Here is a 19,020-nt window from a genome sequence, read left to right on the forward strand (position 1 = left end):
CTCTGTTCTCACACCACGGCCCCAGCAGCTGGGGAGCATGCTGGGTTCCCAGCGCAGCCCCGGGTGAGGTGAGAACGCGTCCGTGGGCTGTGCAGGCAGAGCAGGAGGGGCCCGTCAGGAGTCCTAGACAGAGGCTAGTGAGCTCAGAAAACACAGGGCTACGTTTACCCTGGCTTTATCTCCTGACGGAGGAGATGAGAGGAAGCTATAAAATGACCATCACTGTGATGCCACGACTGTGGCCCCGTCCTTGAAAGAGACACACCCGCATGACGCTTGACGACTCAGTGGGATGCTTTCCTATTAGATTTATAATCAGTTCCAAAACACTACCTGTGGCCTTTAAGACCCTTACAGCCAGATACAACCAAGACGGCACGTCTACCAATCTTGCATTTCATTTAAGCGGCAGGCAAGGAAGCAGCGTGAGGATCACAGCACGCCGAACTTGCCAGAGACACGCACCCCCTGTCTGACCTGCCGACCTCGCCAGCTTCGCCTGGTGCTCCTCCCAGCCCTCCCTCTGGGTCTTCCCGGAGGGTGCTGGGCTCCCTGCCTCAGGGAGTGTGTTTGGCAATTTACCTTGTTTGATATGAAGTTAATTATTATTTGATACAAAGAGTTAACAATTACATTTCTTTCTCAAGACTTTCTATCCTGTGACCCCAAAAGTCTTTACTAAAATCTTAGAAACAAACTCTGTAACCAGAATATAACATAACTAGATGATCTAGTTACTTCAGTAAATAATGGGGCAATTACATTCTTAAGAACAACCTAGCTGTGCTTGTGTTTCAATAACCACAATTTGAAATCTCAGCATCCAGCCCAGTGCTGAGCACAAAACAGAAATTCAACACTTACTACAACTCACAAGAGGAAAAACATGGGTGTAGCATGGCTTCTTAAGAGCATTTCAGAATAACTGTCTCCTATACAATCTGACTTATATCTATCTAAATTTACAATTTATCATGCCTTCATGCTCGCTTCATAAACAGATTCAAGCCACAAGTCACTCTGACAACCTAGGGATGGGAAGCACATTCTTCAGAACCAGGCTTCAGGTCTGCAAGCGTCGCTGGTTCATCATGAGAAAACAAGTCTACCGCAGGAGTTTCACTGCTCCGTAAGTGACTTTTAAACAGCAAGGAAACACAAGCTAACGGAAGGCATGATCCCAGCTTCGTCAAAGCATTTCTGAAGTTTTTGACCTGCCTCCACATCCATACACCCCCACCCCAGTGGCCCACCGCTGCCTAAACACACGCTTAGAGACGGGGAGGAGGGAACCACTGGGCTCGGATGCACCACCCAATGCAAGCGCCGCAAGCCCGGGCCGCAGTCGTCTCCACCTCAGGCTGACCACCCGCCCCTCCCTTCCCCTCTGCACGCAGTAAGGGGCAGGTGCCTTTGGACGGCCAAGAAAGGATCACCCTGCGGAAAATTCAGTGCAGACAGAAACAACAGTCACAAGTTCCCCAAGGCGGGCGTGAATGATGATTAGCTGACTGATCCACTCAAGAAAAACCACGCTACACACAGGAAACACTGAGACTTGACTTTCCTCAACTTCTCAGCCCGACTTCCTGAACATCACAGGGGACCTGTGTCTTGCCCCGTCCTTCCTAACAATCTCAGAGAACAGGCGGGCCTCGTCCTGCCCGCGGTGAGCTCCACGAGGGCTCAGGCTCCCCCGTCTTCCTTCTCCCAGGATGTTCCCTTGTTTACCCGCCTCTCCAGTCAGCCGTCACCCTTCTCTCCCTCCCCTTTGAGACAGGAGAAACACCGTTCAGGCTTCCTCCTTCAGGACCACACCTCTTCTTTCTCCCGAGGGATAGCTTACATCTAGTAAAGCACACAAGCCATAAGGGTACAGTTAATACATTTTTGTATATGCATACACCCAGGAAAACAAAACCCAGAAAAGTGCAAAGAGCATTATCAACAGCAGATGGCTCAAGCCCCTTTCCATCAATGTCCCCCTGAAAGGTAACAACTAGCATCATCTCCCGCCAAACTTCACGTTGCCGGTTAACCATCCTTCATACACACGCCATCGAGTGTCCCTCTCCACATCTGAAATCTTTCACGCATCAGAGTCCACTGCACCACTTTTCAAACAGGCACTCCTCGGCGCTGCCTCCACAGCCCTCCCCTCCCTCCACCCGTGTGACCGAGCAGCTGCCCTCGGCACAAGGACTGTAACAACCACCTACACACGGCAACCTGAGCGCCGCAGATGCACCTGGACGGCCCTCAGGCACCTTACAAGTAACACAACCCAAAGTGAACTCACCATCTCTCTCCCGCACCCTGCAGCCAATTCCTGCTCCTCTCTTCTGCATGTCGGTGAGGGGACTCAGTTCAGTTCAGTCGCTCAGTCGTGTCCGACTCTTTGCGACCCCATGAATCGCAGCACGCCAGGCCTCCCTGTCCATCACCAACTCCAGGAGTTCATCCAGACTCACATCCATCGAGTCAGTGATACCATCCAGCCATCTCATCCTCTGTCGTCCCCTTCTCCTCCTGCCCCCAATCCCTCCCAGCATCAGGGTCTTTTCCAGTGAGTCAACTCTTCGCATGAGGTGGCCAAAGTACTGGAGTTTCAGCTTTAGCATCATTCCTTCCAAAGAAATCCTAGGGCCGATCTCCCTGCAGTCCAAGGGACTCTCAAGAGTCTTCTCCAACACCACAGTTCAAAAGCATCAATTCTTCAGCGCTCAGCTTTCTTCACAGTCCAACTCTCATATCCATACATGACCACCGGGAAAACCATAGCCTTGACTAGCCGGACCTTTGTTGGCAAAGTAATGTCTCTGCTTTTGAATATGCTGTCTAGGTTGGTCATAACTTTCCTTCCAAGGAGTAAGCATCTTTTTAATTTTATGGCTGCAATCACCATGTGCAGTGATTTTGGAGCCCAAAAAAATAGTCTGACACTATTTCCACTGCTTCCCCATCTATTTGCCATGAAGTGATGGGACCAGATGCCATGATCTTAGTTTTCTGAATGTTGAGCTCTAAGCCAACTTCTTCACTCTCCTCTTTCACTTTCATCAAGAGGCTCTTCAGTTCTTCTTCACTTTCTGCCACGAGGGTGGTGTCATCTGCGTATCTGAGGTATTGATATTTCTCCTGGCAATCCTGATTCCAGCTTGTGCTTCCTCCAGTCCAGCGTTTCTCATGATGTACTCTGCATAGAAGTTAAATAAGCAGGGTGACAATATACAGCCTTGACGTACTCCTGTTCCTATTTGATGAGGGCACTAGAGTCAACCACACCAGAGACCTCCAAGTCACCCTAAAACAGGGTGTGAGGCCTGCAGCTCAGTTCACACGACACCCGGCACAGGGCGCGGCGACACGCTTCCCAGCGGGAAGACGCTCCGACGCCTCTAGGAGTGAACAATACACCCTGCACTATTCTTTCACCCCAATACACAATCATCTGCTAAGACCCTAGAACTCTACATTTCAAACAATTCCCACATCTGCAGTTCTTTCTGCTCCAAAATTCAAAACCATCTCTCACCTGCCCCAGCTGCAGCCAAGCTGATTAACTCCCTGCCTGGTGAAAACCACGCTGTAGAAACCTCAGGAGGAGGTGACTCTCCATTGTACTGAATTCTTTTTCTCCTACTGGCTGAACTCCTTGAGGCAAGGCCATGCCTTCTTTGGAACTTAGCTCCTTAACAGAGTGCTTTAAATGTTGACTAAATGCCTAGAGAATCCCATGGACAGAGGAGCCTGGTGGGCTAGAGTCCACGGGGTCACAGTCAGACTTGGCTGGCTGGCTAACACACACTAAACGCCCTGAGGCCGTCTCCCAGGCTCTGGTCTCCCTCCAGTCCTTCCTGCAACCAGCCGCCAGGTAAGGCCCTGCAGTCCACGCCTAAGACACTTCTGGGCCTCCTGCTCTATGCTGAGGCTCCATGCTCCCACCGCCCACCACACCCTCACTTGGGGGGGCCTTTCTCCAGCGGCCCAGCTGCCCCTCACCCAGTCCCCGCTCACCCTCTAACACCCCCTGGCCTCCCTTCCCGCACTGCCAACATGCCCATTTCACACAGTGCTGGTCCCGTTCACATAGGGGTCCTCAGGAAGTCTTCCCAGAGCATTCCAGGGAGAGCAGCTTTGTCCGGCTTCTGGGTCCCCTTGGCACTCAGCAATGCCTTCGTTAAGGCAGTTCAAGTTTTATTGGACTTGTTTATGTAAATTACACAATTATTTATGCAAACTGTTTATGTGCCCCATCCACACCCCAGACAGGAAAGCCTCAACGTTCAAAAGACATTCGTCTTGAGAGCTTTAAAACTTTAACAGAAACACTCTTTTTAGACCTCTTTCCTTCCATCCAGGCCCACAGCCCCACCAGCATTTATTCTGGATGTGAAAAAGGAGCTCTTACCAGAAAGCCAGGTAAATAAAAAAAGTTTATATCATCTTCCTGAGAGTTACCATAAATATGAAAAACAGTAGAAAGCAAAAGAACCCACTGAGATCTGGAAGCTGGGTGGTGAGCCAAGTCCATTTGCCAGCTAAACACACGATTACTGTCAGCTTAAAGTACGTTACCATTTCAAACTCATCCTCAGCTGCAAAATATTTAAATATGAAGAGCAGGAGACACATCTTCATTCATTCTCATATCACCAACTCCCAACTAGAGTCCTAATCCTCCAGTTTGACAGATCGAATCAGTGAAGCCCCCACTTGCTTCCTACTTTCAGGAACTGACCCACAACCCTCTTATCAAAGGGCTAAGGTGTCACCTGTGAGCTTCTATGCCAACTACTGAGCCCTGTGCATCTGTCTCCTTTTCTCCCCCCACTGCTCAGTCCCTCAGCATCTCCCTGAACCACACAAGCTCCCAGCGGCTCCCTCCTCCAGCTCTAATCTCTCCCACTCGCAATTCATCCAACACTGGCACTTCTTAAACTGCACTGTGCAAACGCATTGCCCGGGGATTTGGTTAAAAGGCCGATTTTTCAGAAAGTCTGAGGTGGGCCTGAGCGTCTGCATTTTCCCCCACTCCCAGGAGATGCTGCTGCTGCTGCTCCACAGCTCACACTCCAGGAGCACCGTCCCCACCCTGTGCCGTCCTGAAATAAGGACTCGGCGAGCAGGCAACAAGCAGAAGCCAGATGCCCATCAGTCCAGACCGGGTAAGCGCAGGTTTCTACACTAGGTAAGAAACTGGACCAGACACCCCGGTCCCTTCCAGCACTCTCATTCTAGGCCCTCCCTGGAATATCCAAGACGCTGTCACCCATTCTTCACCCCTGAAGCTTAGCAAAGGTAGTCCCCAGCAGGAATTATCAATGATCACATTCGCCAGAGTCTGAATGATTAAGAGTAACCATCTACAGACAACGCTGGTTTAGTCCAATATTACAAATGTTTCTAAAAGATAAAGAAGATACTGTACAAGGGGCTTTATACAGTCGTACTTATGAAAGTGCCTTAAAGATAAATGATCACCACCACTTCCCTGTATCCATCAGTATTATCTAGAGGTCAATACCGCTTGGGTTAATCAGCTTCTCAGAACCAAGAGGCTATTGACCGTTTTATCTCGCTGAGGGCTGGGGTGGGAGACCTCATGAACATGTATGGAAGCAGGAAGCAATGAGAGAGAGTTCCCAATTCTCTGTTAGCAGCTGCAAGTCAATCTGAGATTTAAAAAAAAAAACACAGCATTCCAAGCGTAGTGACTACAAGGGGATCCCTGCTCTCAGAAATGGACCCTAGTGCGGTATCTTCACAATGACGTCACTTCTTTAGCAGTCCCAACATACAGGTTTATAAAACTTCTGTACTTGTGCATTTATCAATGTGTACCTGTGTATTTACCACGAAGAATCCACCTGCCAATGGTGCAGACTTGGGTTTGATCCCTCGGTAGGGAAGACCCTTGGAGAAGGGAATGGCAACCTACTCCAGTATTCTTGCCCAGGAAATCCCACAGACAGAGGAGCCTGGTGGGCTACAGTCCAAGGGGTCACAAAGATTAGGACACGACTCAGCGACTATAGAACAACAACAATTTATCAAAGAGACAGTATTGCTCAGATGTTGGTTCAATACATTAAGCTCTTCTCAGGACTCAGTTACAAGTGAAGCTGAAGCTCCAATACTCTGTCTACCTGATGCGAAGAACTGACTCATTTGAAAAGACCCTGATGCTGGGAAAGATTGAAAGCAGGAAGAGAAGGGGACGACATAGGATGAGATGTCTGGATGGCGTCATTGACTCGATGGAAATGAGTTTAAGCAAACTCCGGGAATTGGTGATGGACAGCCTGGCGTGCTGCAGTCCCTGGGGTCACACAGAGTCGGACACGCCTCAGCGACTGACCTGACTGACTGACGAGAATTTTAGTGTCTACAATCACAAAGGCTAATAGCAACTGTTCCCCCTGTAATTACACCGATGCCAGCACTTCTGATCACATCCCCCGTAAAATCAGGCTGTCGGGTGTTGATACTGTTCTAATGAGCTAAGCGAGGTCTCTAAAGACCTGTCACCGAGGACAGAACGGCGCGCTGACGGCAGGTAATCAGCCTGAACGCTGACTAGCCTGAATCACAGGTATTTTCATTTGAATCAGAAGCATGACTTATCTTAGTCAACCAGGACCTGCATAACTTTAAAAAAAAACAAACAGGGTGTTTATCATACTTTTAGAACTAACATAAAAAACAATAAAGATTCTTTCTAGTGTCATCATTCACATTACAACATGAGACAATGTTTCACAGAGACATTTTGTCTTCCACTTAAATTTGTAACAGGCCATTAGCCAAGACTTAATTTACCATTAACTGTAGTGTGGGTTTTACAGCCATGGATAAAACAGTTGTTTTTGCCTCTGTGAACACTTGAGAGTTGTGTTTCCTCCTAGTCCACTTCAGAGGTTTCTAAAATTTCCTCCACCAATGGCAACTCAGACAGCAGACGGGCGAAGTTAAGGGTCACACCCTCAGGTCATGAGCAGTTCCTCAGCTTCCAAATTTTACATTAATATGGTTGGTTTACGTGACACCAAACTAAAAGGAAGTATCTCGTTCTGGAAGATAAAGACAGCATCTCCCATAAACCTCATAAATCCAAAGAAAGCAAAACCCTCACAGGCCTTACAGAAAGAAAGAAGACACTGGCCTTTCAAGAGTTCTGGAGGTCCCTGCCGGGCTCAGAGGAACCTTGAACATATGCATATTTGCCACTTAAAGAAGCAAAATTAACATTTGCTTAACCCAGAACTTAGATCCTCACAAAGGATGATACCCAGTGAAGCCCAAATGATCCAAAGGGGTAAAAGGCTTGGTAAAAAGGGTTGGTAAATCTTAAAGAATTATCTGGAATTACTAACCCTAAACTTAGTCCGACTAGACTCTGATCTACTAATAACTGATGGTTACTTCTGCAAACAGTTCCAGAGTCCAGAGTTATGGCAAAGAGTCTGCCCCCGCTGGTCCTTCAAGACGGCTCAAGGCCCTTCTGGGGACACACAGGTTGGGCCAGGAACCTGGCCTTCCCCGTGACTACAGTCATGGGTGAACCGCTGCCTATCAGAACATTTTCCACCTTTGTTGTCTAAACACTGGCTCACTTGTTTCCACAAACATGCCCTCAGATCTACAGGTATTTCAAGGGATCCTAGAAAATTAAAATTAGTTATCTGTGAATCAAAAGTACATTTGACATGGTACGTACTCATAGCAATTATGGGACTGAATGAATGAGTGGAAGTGTACAGTCTGCCAGGCTCACGGAGCAGTAGCACAGCCCATCTTCCTTAATGAGCCCTAATTACCTCTAATTCACATTTGTGGCAATTTACTAGTTCTAAAAATAACGGCACCAAACTACATCTGTAGAACATCTCACAGTTTACAAAGCACTTCCACGTGTGTTATCAAATCTGAACCTCGTGAAGGGCTCCAAGACAGATTTTTTCTTATCACCTCTTCTCTCTCCAATAAATGAGGCTTAAGGAGAGTAAAGGGTTCATCACAGGCCTCACATCAAGAAAGGAGGAGCCGGCGGTCAAGCCCAGGTCTCAGCTGCTCCATCAGCGCTCCTTCCAGCCTCAGACCCAGGGCCTGGGTGACACGGGCCCTGCCGTCCTAGGTACTCGTCCTCACCCCATTTGATCTTAATGACCCTGTGTGGCTCAAGGTCGTTACCTGCCTCCGCAAAACAGGAAAGAGGGAGCCAGAGCTCCGGGGTCAGGGCCACGGTCAGAACGCAGGTCTCAGCTCCAACTGCTTCAGAGTGCACGCTCCCCAAATGCTGACCTGCTCCAACTGGCCCCCAAAGGTCATTAAACACAAGGTTTTCACATTCAGCAAGTCAGGCTATTACACACTGCTAAGTGCTGAGTCCCTTCAGTCACGTCTGACTCTTTGCAACTCTGACTCTGTGGCCCACCAGGCCCCTCTGTCCATGTGATTCTCCAGGTAAGGATACTGAGACTGGGTGGCCATGCCCTCCTCCAGGGGATCTTCCCAACCCAGAGATCGAACCCGCATCTCTCATCTCATTGGCAAATGGGTTCTTTACCACTAGCACCACCTGGGAAGCTGCTGGCTTGTCAAATCCAGAGTACTAAATAAACTGCTCTATTAACTCAGTCTACCTGTAACCCTCCGGTGGTAACACTGTCCGCCTCACTGGGTTGTTACGAGGATTAAATGAGCTCGTATTTATAAAGCACTTAACACAGTGCCTAGCACATCGTAAGAATGATATAGATGTCTATCAGTTAAAAAACAAAAAACATCAACTAAGGAAAAGTGACAGTTTAAGTCACTAAAGAAATACTCTATTATCCAATAAAAGGTGTGTGGACAACTTGTTCGCTCCTACTTCCTTTCTTAAACAACACAGGCTGAAATAAACAAAACTATAAAATACCACAGGAAAATATGGGAAATTTATTTTAAACCTGCCCACCCCTCTTAAATCTTAGGATGGGGAGGCCTTCCTACGCATGACACGGAAGCCTGAATACCTAGAGGAAAAGACTGACGTAAAAGCACCAACAGATAAAGAAAGCAGCGACCTGCAAAACAAAGTTGGTTTCCCTAGCTATACCCTCCCCAAAAGTAAATTTGTAAGGCAGAAGGAAAAACACAAGCAACAAATAGAAAAGGAACAAGGGACATGAAAACACCATTCACAAGAGAAATAAGTCACCAACTAAAACATGGGGGAAAAAGACCTACATAATTAAGGACTGTAATTTTTTAAATGGAGATCCCCCTCCAAGACTATCTACCCCACCCACGCCCTTCAACCCACAAATATACCCACCACCTCCTATTATTCCCCCCACACTCAATGGAAAACGTGTGTGCGTGTATCATGTACACATGTGTGTAAGGAAGAGTACACGTTTCCTCCAACTCCAGAGGTGTCACTTCTTCCCCCAAGGAGAGGCTCAGCTTATCGCATAAACCTGCACATCAGCTCCCTCGGCCACGTGCCCTCTCAGAGACTATACAGAGAAACGCCCCCGTTTCGGATCTGGAGGACACAGGCCGGAGGCATGTGTTTTCACCCGTTGTACTTCTGCGCTTGACAAAGTTCCCTTTCCAACAGTAAGAAAGGAACAGTCATCTCTGAGGAACTAACGGACTCCATAGATTGATTTCCGTATAAAACTTGTCCTCGGGATAAACGAGTATCTCGTATGCTCCTACTTCCTACTTGGAGACTAGGGCTGGCAGGCAGAGGGCGACCCCACGCCGTCTGTCCAGTCACTGGTCCTAATCTACTCCAGAAAGGTTCTCTGCTTTGGCTGGCAACCTCAGGCTGACTGCATTAGGTCCAAGGACGTTCCTTTCTCCATGACAAAAGGCAGGGGGTTCGGCTGTTTTTAAACCCAAAGATAGGGATTGCTGCTGCTGCTGCTGCTAAGTCGCTTCAGTCATGTCCGACTCTGTGCGACCCCAAAGATGGCAGCCTACTGGGCTCCCCCATCCCTGGGATTCTCCAGGCAAGAACATTGGAGTGGGTTGCCATTTCCTTCTCCAATGAGAGATAGGGTTAGAGAACTTAACACAACGACAACATCTAGCCCTTCTAATCTAAAGGACAAACCCTCCAATGGAGCCCCAGGACGTTAGGAGATGGAAGAGATCATACCCTACTCTACCCGCAGGCTCCTCACTCACTGAGGAGGAGCTCAGAGCCCAGGGCAGGTTAAAATGGATGCCCACAGGCACATCGAGCTTCCCCACTCAGACTTGTTTCTCTAAACTACAGACCCCAGCTCAGGTCACAGCAGCCAAACTCCGAAGCCCTAAGACGTGGCCCCCATTCCAGTACGAGCAGTGTCTGCCACTCACTCATGTCTGACTCTTTGCGACCCCATGGACTGTAGCCCCCCGAGACTCTTCCGTCCATGCGACTCTCCAGGCAGGAATACTGGAGTGGGTTGCCATTCCCTTCTCCAGGGGATCTTCCCAACCCGGGGATCGAACCTGGGTCTCCCACACTGCAGGCAGACTCTTTACTGTCTGAGCCACCAGGGAAGCCCACCCCCACTTACCAGGGAAGCCCATTCAGGTGCTCAAGTATACCCAAAAAGCTCTCCCAATATATGGTTAGAAACAAACAATTCCTTAAGGGTGTATTTCTCATACATGACAATAAAAGTCAAAAACTGGTTCTGTTCATAGAATCACACTCTTTGGACCATGTGTCAGGAGTGAGCTGACTGTAAAACCCAGATAATTATTAAATAGGCAGTGGAAACAAGTACAGTTTGTACTTTCTTTCGCTGTATTTAAAAGCATGCCTGGTATCTGAAAGAAAACTCAAACATTCTAACATATTACTAATGGAGGTGGACACAGGAAAACACACTCTCCACCTGCTCTTCATCAGATGTGCAAGCCAGCAGAACCAGACACCAACAAGCACAAAATTCTTCCTGCTTGAAAAGAATGTGGGGCGGGGGAGGCGGGACAAAAAATCAACCAATTCAAATTATCTCAAATTTCTAGTTTTCCCATTCATTATTGACACTGTCCAAAACAAAATTATTTCAAATTTTATTCAAGTATCAACCAAATGCTTTCGTGTAACATTAGGGGGACTAATTTACTTCTGCGGCTGCTACTGCTGCTGCTGCTGCTACTAAGTCGCTTCAGTCGTGTCTGACTCTGTGCGACCCCATAGACGGCAGCCCACCAGGCTCCACCGTCCCTGGGATTCTCCAGGCAAGAACACTGGAGTGGGTTGCCATTTCCTTCTCCAAATTTACTTCTAACAAACTTCATTTCGGAAAATACATGTCAAAAATCCTGGATCTGGGGGACTTCCTTGGTGATCCAGTGGTTAAGAACCTGCTCTTCGGTGTAGTGGACAGGGCTTTGATCCCTGGGCGGGAACTCAGATCCCACATGCCACAGGGCAACGAAGCCCATGTGCCTACCAAAGGATTTCACATGATGTGATGAACATCTTCTGTACTACAACGAAGGCCTGATGCCGTCAAATAAACAGCTTTTTAAATTCTGGATTTTTTTTTGTTTTGCCAAAGTATCAACATCTACAAACTTACAAAATATGTATAATGTATAACCAAAATATTTCACTCCAATAGAACTTCTAAGTCCCAAACTCTGAAGTCACTGGACTTGTACCTTAGTAAGACACTTTATTATTAATACATTTTACAACGTATTAAAGCAATCTCAAATGTAAAAATACAACAGGGAAACATTTCAGCATTAATGTGGCATTATGGGATGGTTATGCTTCGCTTCATTTAACATACTAAAAGGCATACCAGGCATGTATTTTATATATATATATAAAACAAAACCATTCTACCTCTAAATTGACATGTAATTACCCTTCAGTAATCCAGTAACCATTACTATTCTTGATTATAAAGTACAATTATCACATAACTTGAAAGAGCTGCTATTTCTTAGTTAACCAAATATCCTAATGTTCTTTAATCAAACTATCATTAAAGTCTATTTTTTCCAGGCCCTGGAATTTCAATTTATGAAAATTTTCCAAAGCCTAGAGAGGAAGTTTCATAACAACCAGTCACACAGACTTAGGTTATAAGCAGCTAATACGTCTAAAGAATCCATATGGTCAATTTTCTTTGGTTTTACTTTAACTCTTCTGTCTTTAGAAAACCAAAGGCAAGTATAAAAGTCTGCCCAAGAAGCACAGGGACCTGAAGCCAGACTCAAAACCTCTCGTCAGTGTTGTCCCTGAAGCCTGGAGTGCCGTAGGTTTTAGAAGGTGAGACTTTCAGAGGAAAAAAAAAAAAAGGCTTAATTTACCCAGACTATTTTGGACGTTTTAATAACATTTCTTTCTCTTTTTCAAAATGTCAGCATCTTTAAAGAAAAGGCTTTTCTATCGAGTGGCTTCAGGGTCTCTCAACTGTCAGAGCGCAATTAAACCCTTCTCCTGTCCAGGTAGACTGAACCGTGTTCAACCCTGGCATCAAATCATTAAATCTGAGGCACCTCATCTGATAGATGCCTCATTAAATTCATCTCAAAGTTGAGGTAAGAGATGCCTGTGAAAAGGAGGGGGGCACACCTTAACTCTTAAGAAAACTTTGAGAGAGGATCTCAAAATCCACACAGAGCTTCACTCACGTGAAGGTACGAACACCTCCAATCTCCTGCCGTGGGAGGGAGGCAGGTAAGTAGGCAGGGCGGTGTGGGTGTGGGTGTGTGTCCTGGGAGAGGGCTGTGTCCTGGGAGAGATGTGTGTGTGCATTTAACACAACCCCTGGGGAAACAGGAAGGAAAGCCGAAGATTCAGGACACACACCATCAGCTGCTTCACAAAATTCACAGAGTCAACTCAACAAACGTTTAAACTAAAGTGCCAAGTATTATACGAGCCTTGGATCATACACAACCTCAATAAATGCTATGTTACCAAGAAATCAAATTCAGCATTCTATAAAGAAAGAGAACAACAAAATAAAACACCTTACACTTTAAAAAATAATAAGAATCTTGGGAAAATCAATCATTTAACAATCTTACAGATACAAAAAAGAAACTTCATAAACTTATTTACACTCATCTCCTTTCCCTACAATTAAAACACACACACATCATTTTAGGAATAACTGTGAAACTTAGGGAGAGTACTTACTCTCTGGCCCTGTATAATACAGAAATTACAAAAACTGAACAGCATAGTGACATTAATAAAGCACTACTGATCACTCAAGTACAGATAAGTTTACTTCAAATAAAAGATGTGTACAAATCTTTCGTGACAGCTATTTTGACACTCACAAGCGAAGCTCTGCTTTAAAGGAACTGAAGCGTCACAGCTCCATCTTCAGAACTTCTCCACTTTTCAGATCAAGTGCTAATACTCTATAGCCAGTGACAATTCTATGGTTTAACAACTGAGACATGCTCAAACAAGAGAATAAAGAATCATTTGGTGAGCTGTATTTCACACCAACTTGAATGTACATATGACTATCTGCCCCCGGGATACTTGGAGCACTTTCGTACTCTTTCTCTATTGCTCCCTTATTGTCCAGTCTTGCTTCTTTATGTTAAAGGCAGCATGATAAAAATAGAACCGTCCACATTTTACAAGGAATACCACTTGGGGCTAGAGGATAATATCACCTCATTACCAGCAAAAAATAGCGTATTTCCTGAATGCTTTTAACCAAGTTAAAAATCCAAACATAAAGGAGATCGATTCATGGAAAGTGACATGAATTTTAAGACAGAACGGGCATGCTCTCTTAGCTCTGCCAAGAGCTGAAAAACCACAAGCAAGAATCAGAACTCTTTACACGTCAGCTTCTCTGTCTGAAAAGAGGATTGACACTGACTCCTCCCTAATAATGCTTCTGAAAGGACACGAGATAATTTATGCGAAAGCTCTTTTAAGATTTTTGAAGATAATAAACCCAACATATTAATAGACGTTATCAAACCACAGTTAATGAAAGACAAGACAGCATGCACTTTACATCAAAAACAAGTATAAAATATAAATGTAAAAAAACAAAGTTAAACCCTTTGTTCTTAAAAGGAGTGCTGAAGCACACACTGGTGTCACATGTCCCTACCACGCTACTCAACACTGCTGTGATTATAGCAACAAGACACTGCTCCTCAATATTGCAGCTTAATGCTGAACCACCCCGCCTTGAGTTCCACATAGGAAACCATGTAAGGTTTGATCATGCCCAGAAGAGAAAAGGAAGAGAAATAGGAGCGGGTGAGAAGTCTCTTTTCCAAAGGAATCCCAGAAAGCCACACATAAAAATATCCTGTCCAAGGTTCACCAGGCACAGTGGGAGTGCTCTCTGTTCTGTCAACATCCTTTCCCCGTCACAGTCTGAGTTGAAACAGCGAGATGACTAACCCAAAAAGGCAGAAGAGAATCAAAAATATAAAGAAATACCATGTAACACCGCCCTTGATCATCGACTCAGGTGCCCCCAGGGAGTCCAAAACACAGCCTGATTACCAATGGTGAGCAACATAAATTCTTGAATTTTTTTTTCCACCTAAATGTACTCTCTGTCAAGTAAAATTTAAGATGGTTGATCTTAAAAGGAAATTAAATGTTAATGTACCTAACAGACTTAATACTTCATGCAAGTTATTTCAGATAAAGCCACAATTAATTTTTTTCTCATTTTAAGTCAGCTAAGAGCATGGCTTCTTAGAGGAGCAGTAACGATTTTCAAACTAAAGTTTCTATCACAGCTCTGCAATCACAAAGAACCCTGAGTCCAAAGCCTTTCAGTTCATTAAAGACTTTCATTTTACTTTGCCTAAATAGATATTTAAATATTAAAAAAAAAAACCCACAAATGGCTTCCAAAGCCTTTTTGAGAATCACTTGGGCCAAGTTATAAACACTAAAATTTAATTGAAAGGTGACCTCAAGAGAATGAAGTCTCCCCCAACAAGAGCTTCTAAAAAAAAAACCAACTGATAAACAGACAAACTATATAAACAACAGGTAACGAGCTCAATTTAAATACAGGAAAACATTCAGAAGCCTTCAAAGGCAACTTCCTAGTCTATCCTTAACTCCAACTACACATATAAACAAAGTGATGCAAAGCAACAAATTTAAAAGTAAGTTACATGTAAAATTCTAAAAACAAATGTGGTACAAAACACCCACTCACAGGGTCTCCTGTAAAACAAATGTTAATTCTCTTCTTGAGGAAAAAAATTACTATTTTCTTGTTGGGTGTCCTACATTCCAAAGGGGTAATTTCTGGGAATCTCCTCCCAGCTCAATGCAAACCTCCATGACATGTGAAGTCTTGATAATGTTCCTGTGATAAGCGAGACCACCTTATAACAAAGCCCTTTTGTTCATCAACAACTATACTTCCTTGCAAAGGTTCAAGATTGTTCTATGGCAAAGAATAGCAAAAGAGATGTTTGATATATTAACTTTGGCTTAAACTCAATTTTGTATAAAATGTGCAATTAGACATCTTGATCAGGCACCTTCCTTCTAGGACTCCTGTATACAGGCTTCATTTTCAAGAATAGGCTGGATGCTGTGTGTGGCTTCCCCATTTTATTAGCTACCTTTACAAGCGTATACACAGAGGGGTATATGTATTTATGCTGTGCATACTACAGCAAAGCAAGTAAGTTTAGAGTGAAGTAACAATTACTGCTTTTCATGAAGAACAGAACAAAAAGATTAAAATGTGCACACCAGAAATTTGAGATTTAACCAGAAAGATAATCTGTAAACTTTATACCGAGATAAGTTTAAAAAACAAAAAGAAAAAAAAAACCTATATATCATCCACTTAGAACATTTTAGACACACTTGAAGAGACAATCAAGGGGAATCAAAGATTTAAATGCCATGACTAGGACACCTAAAACCCTTCCCATGGACATTTATCATGATCAACAACTCAATCATGAGGAAAATGAGGCATGCAGAGCTCTTTCCATGCAAAATATGTTCAATATGTTCAAAATATGCTTAACACAGCCCTTGCTTCTTTACACACACACAGACACACACACAGGCATTTACCATTCTCATGTTAACAAAACACTCATTCCAAGCATGATTACCATTTAACGCTTTCATAAAATAGTATTTTATAAATTACATGAGCCGCAAGAGAGGAGAATTTAGTTGTTGCTCCCACATTAAAAAAAAAAAATCATCTATTTTCTAGGCCATCATCTTTTTAAAGCCTTGTCATCCGGTTGGGACATTATCTTCAGGTACTGCAAATGCTACTGTATTACGATACGGTTTTCTTGATGAGGCCAAAATCCATCAGAAATCCACTTGAATTACAGAAAAACCTCAATTAAACACAAAGGAACATCTCGCCAGGAATGCTACCAGTCTTGCATATCTCAGTGTAGGAGTAAAGAGCTCTTCATTCAAACTGGCTAAACTGCAACTAGAACACAAGTGTGGACCAGAAGCATCAAGTTGGAGGGAATGGCTGCAGATGATGCGATTACAAGCCTGACTCTCTTTCCACCACCACCTACAGCCTAAGCGCAGAAGTAATGTACTACTTCAGTAAATTTGGGGAAGATGTAACTCCTTATCTAACTATTACACTAACCTTGTTTTAAATAAAATTCCTTGCCACTAAAACATGATTCTTCAAACCAGCAGAGGAAAAGGACATAAAGAACTTATTAAGCTCAAATATATAGCCAGGACCCACAGCTCCCTAATTTAGCACCAGCCAACTCTTTAAAAGAGAAACACTAGTCACCCCTGGTCAAGAACTTGATCTAATGTTTCAATTCTATCCCAATGAAAAAATTTAAGATCTTTAATCTAGAAATGAAAAAAGGATGCGGAGGATTTTAGATCACACTCAGTGAGAGATGACAATCAAAAGTCCTACTGTGACCCCTATATATCCCTATTGGAAGTCACATTGTCAGTTCTGGCTATAAAGGTTAGAGGGGAGAAAGAAATAAGGCAAAACCACTTCTGATGCAAGAAGTACACTTGCAGAGGAGACTGAAATAAAACCAAGAAGCGCTAAGGAAAAGTATCACTAAAGAGGATCGTGGCTGCCGGGTTCCACCGAGGACCAAGTGGGTAAAGGACAGGACGGGGAGCAGGAGCAGGGCACCGGCCGACCCGGACTGAGCTCGGGGCGGGCGCCGCCGGCCGCGCACGGTCGCACGCAGGCCGGGTGCTCCGGAACGTTTCCCGCGGTCCTTTTCCTCCGCTGGTTTCACTGCATGTGAAGTTGCCCTGAAGCCCCAAGCCCCGCAGCCCGAAGGCGGCACACACTCTCAGGAGCATGTGCAGCCGGGGCCCCGCCGCCTGCCCCGCGCCCGCGGCGGGAAGCGCTCGGCTCGGTCCCACGGGTCTTCCGCGCGAGCCGCGAAGGGCTAACAGAGCCCCGAGGGCGCGCGCGGCGCGGGTGCAGGTGACCGCCTTACCTGCGTAGAAGCGGATGAGGCAGCCGACCTCCGAGTCCAGGCCCTCCTCCTGCACCCTCCACAGCGCCCCGAAGCCCAGCTGGAAGAGGTAGTCGTTCTGGATCTGCAGCGGCTTCTCGTCCGCCTCCAGGCGCCGCGCGGTCTCCCCGTGCAGCTGCACATACAGAGTGGGCGGCGGGGGCGCCTTCTCCGCGGCCGCCGCGTCCCAGTCCGGGCTCTCCTCCGCCGGCCGATCGCGGGCGGCGCCGCCCGAGGCCTCGACGCCTCTCGGGGCCGTCGGCGGTGGTGGGGAGGCGGCCGGGGAGAGCGGCCGGGCGCCCGAAGAGCGGCCGCGCAGGCGGGGCTGGCCCGGGTCAGCCTCGAGCTCCTCGGACGACGACGAGCAGTAGGGATCCGGCCGGCCCGACGCGCCCTCGGGGCCCGGGCTCGGCCGGGGGCTCTCGGGCTCGGGGGCCGGGCCCGCGCCGTCCGGGGCCCGCAGGGCGCCCAGGCTGCAGCCCGCGGGCGCGGGGCCGGCGCGGGAGGCGCGGCGCGGCGGCGGCCCCCCGACGGCGGCCAGCGCGGCCTTCCCGGGCGGCGGCCCCGCGGGGCCCCGGCCCGGCACCTTCAGCACTCCGCCGGCCCTGGGGCCCGCCTGCAGCAGGCGGGCGGCCACCTCGCCGGCCGTGGTGTCCAGCGTGCAGAGCACCGGGCGCAGGCGGCTGGCGGCCGGGTGGCGGTCGAGGACGTGCACGCAGCCGCGCTGGAGCTGGTGCCTCACCCAGTCCCGGTCCGACGGCTGCAGCGGCAGCATCTGCCGGGGCCGCGGGAGCAGAGCCCGGCGGTCCAGGCTCCGCGAGCACGGCGGCGCCGCGGCCGGGCCGGGGGCGGGGAGGCCGGCGGGGCGCGGGGCGGCGGCGGCGGACGCGTTCCTCTTAAGCCGGCTTCTCCTCAGCAGCAGCGAGCTGGCGCCGGGCCCCGGGGCGGCCCCGCCGGCGGCGGGCAGGGGCGCCGGGCCGCGCCGCCGCCTGCGAGCCGCGCCTCCCGCCCGGCCCGGCGCCGCGGTCAGCGCGGGCCCGGGGCCGCCCGCCGCGGCCCGGCCCTCCGCGCGGGTCTCCGCGGCCGCGGGCTCCATGGCGCCGGGGCTCGGCGCGGCCCCGGTTCGGGGGCCGGCGGGCGCACAGCGAGCGGGGGGCGGCGGCGCCGCCAGTGGCGTTCGCGCGGCCGTTCCAGGCGATTATGTGGCTGCTCGGAGCGCTCCGTCGGCGTCTCGGTGTTCCATCCCGCGCGCCCGCCCGGCCGCCACCGCCCCCGGCCCGCCCCTCGCCTCGCGCCGCCTAGCCAGCAGCCGAGCCGGCCTCATTGAATATTAATCGCGCGCCGGGAGCGCCGGGCGGGAGCGGGCGGCGCGCCTCATGAATATGCATTACCCGCGTGACGGTGACCCCGCGGGCGGGCGCGCGGGGCGGGGCCTCGGGGTAAACAAGCGTGACGGCGTCGGGGGGCGGGGCCGCGCCGCCAGGCCCGGGGGCTTCCTGCGCGGGCCCGAGAGGGGAGGGGCCAAGGGACGGGCGGCGCGCGATGCCA

The 19,020-nt window shown here is 48.2% G+C and overlaps 1 protein-coding gene across 1 annotated transcript in view; it reads right to left on the reverse strand.

Annotated features, from left to right (window-relative positions):
* PHLPP1 (PH domain and leucine rich repeat protein phosphatase 1) overlaps positions 1 to 18,532 on the reverse strand; it is a gene marked incomplete at its 5' end in the record, with an annotated part of 223,440 nt that extends 204,908 nt beyond the window's left edge. The window contains one exon of the mRNA XM_025273112.2: positions 17,455 to 18,532. Coding sequence (XP_025128897.2) covers positions 17,455 to 18,532 — 1,078 coding nt within the window. The remainder of the gene's footprint in view (positions 1 to 17,454) is intronic.
* Between the last annotated feature and the right edge of the window lie 488 nt (positions 18,533 to 19,020).

Source organism: Bubalus bubalis, chromosome 22, assembly GCF_019923935.1.
Source record: "Bubalus bubalis isolate 160015118507 breed Murrah chromosome 22, NDDB_SH_1, whole genome shotgun sequence".
Taxonomy (NCBI): Eukaryota; Metazoa; Chordata; class Mammalia; order Artiodactyla; family Bovidae; genus Bubalus; species Bubalus bubalis.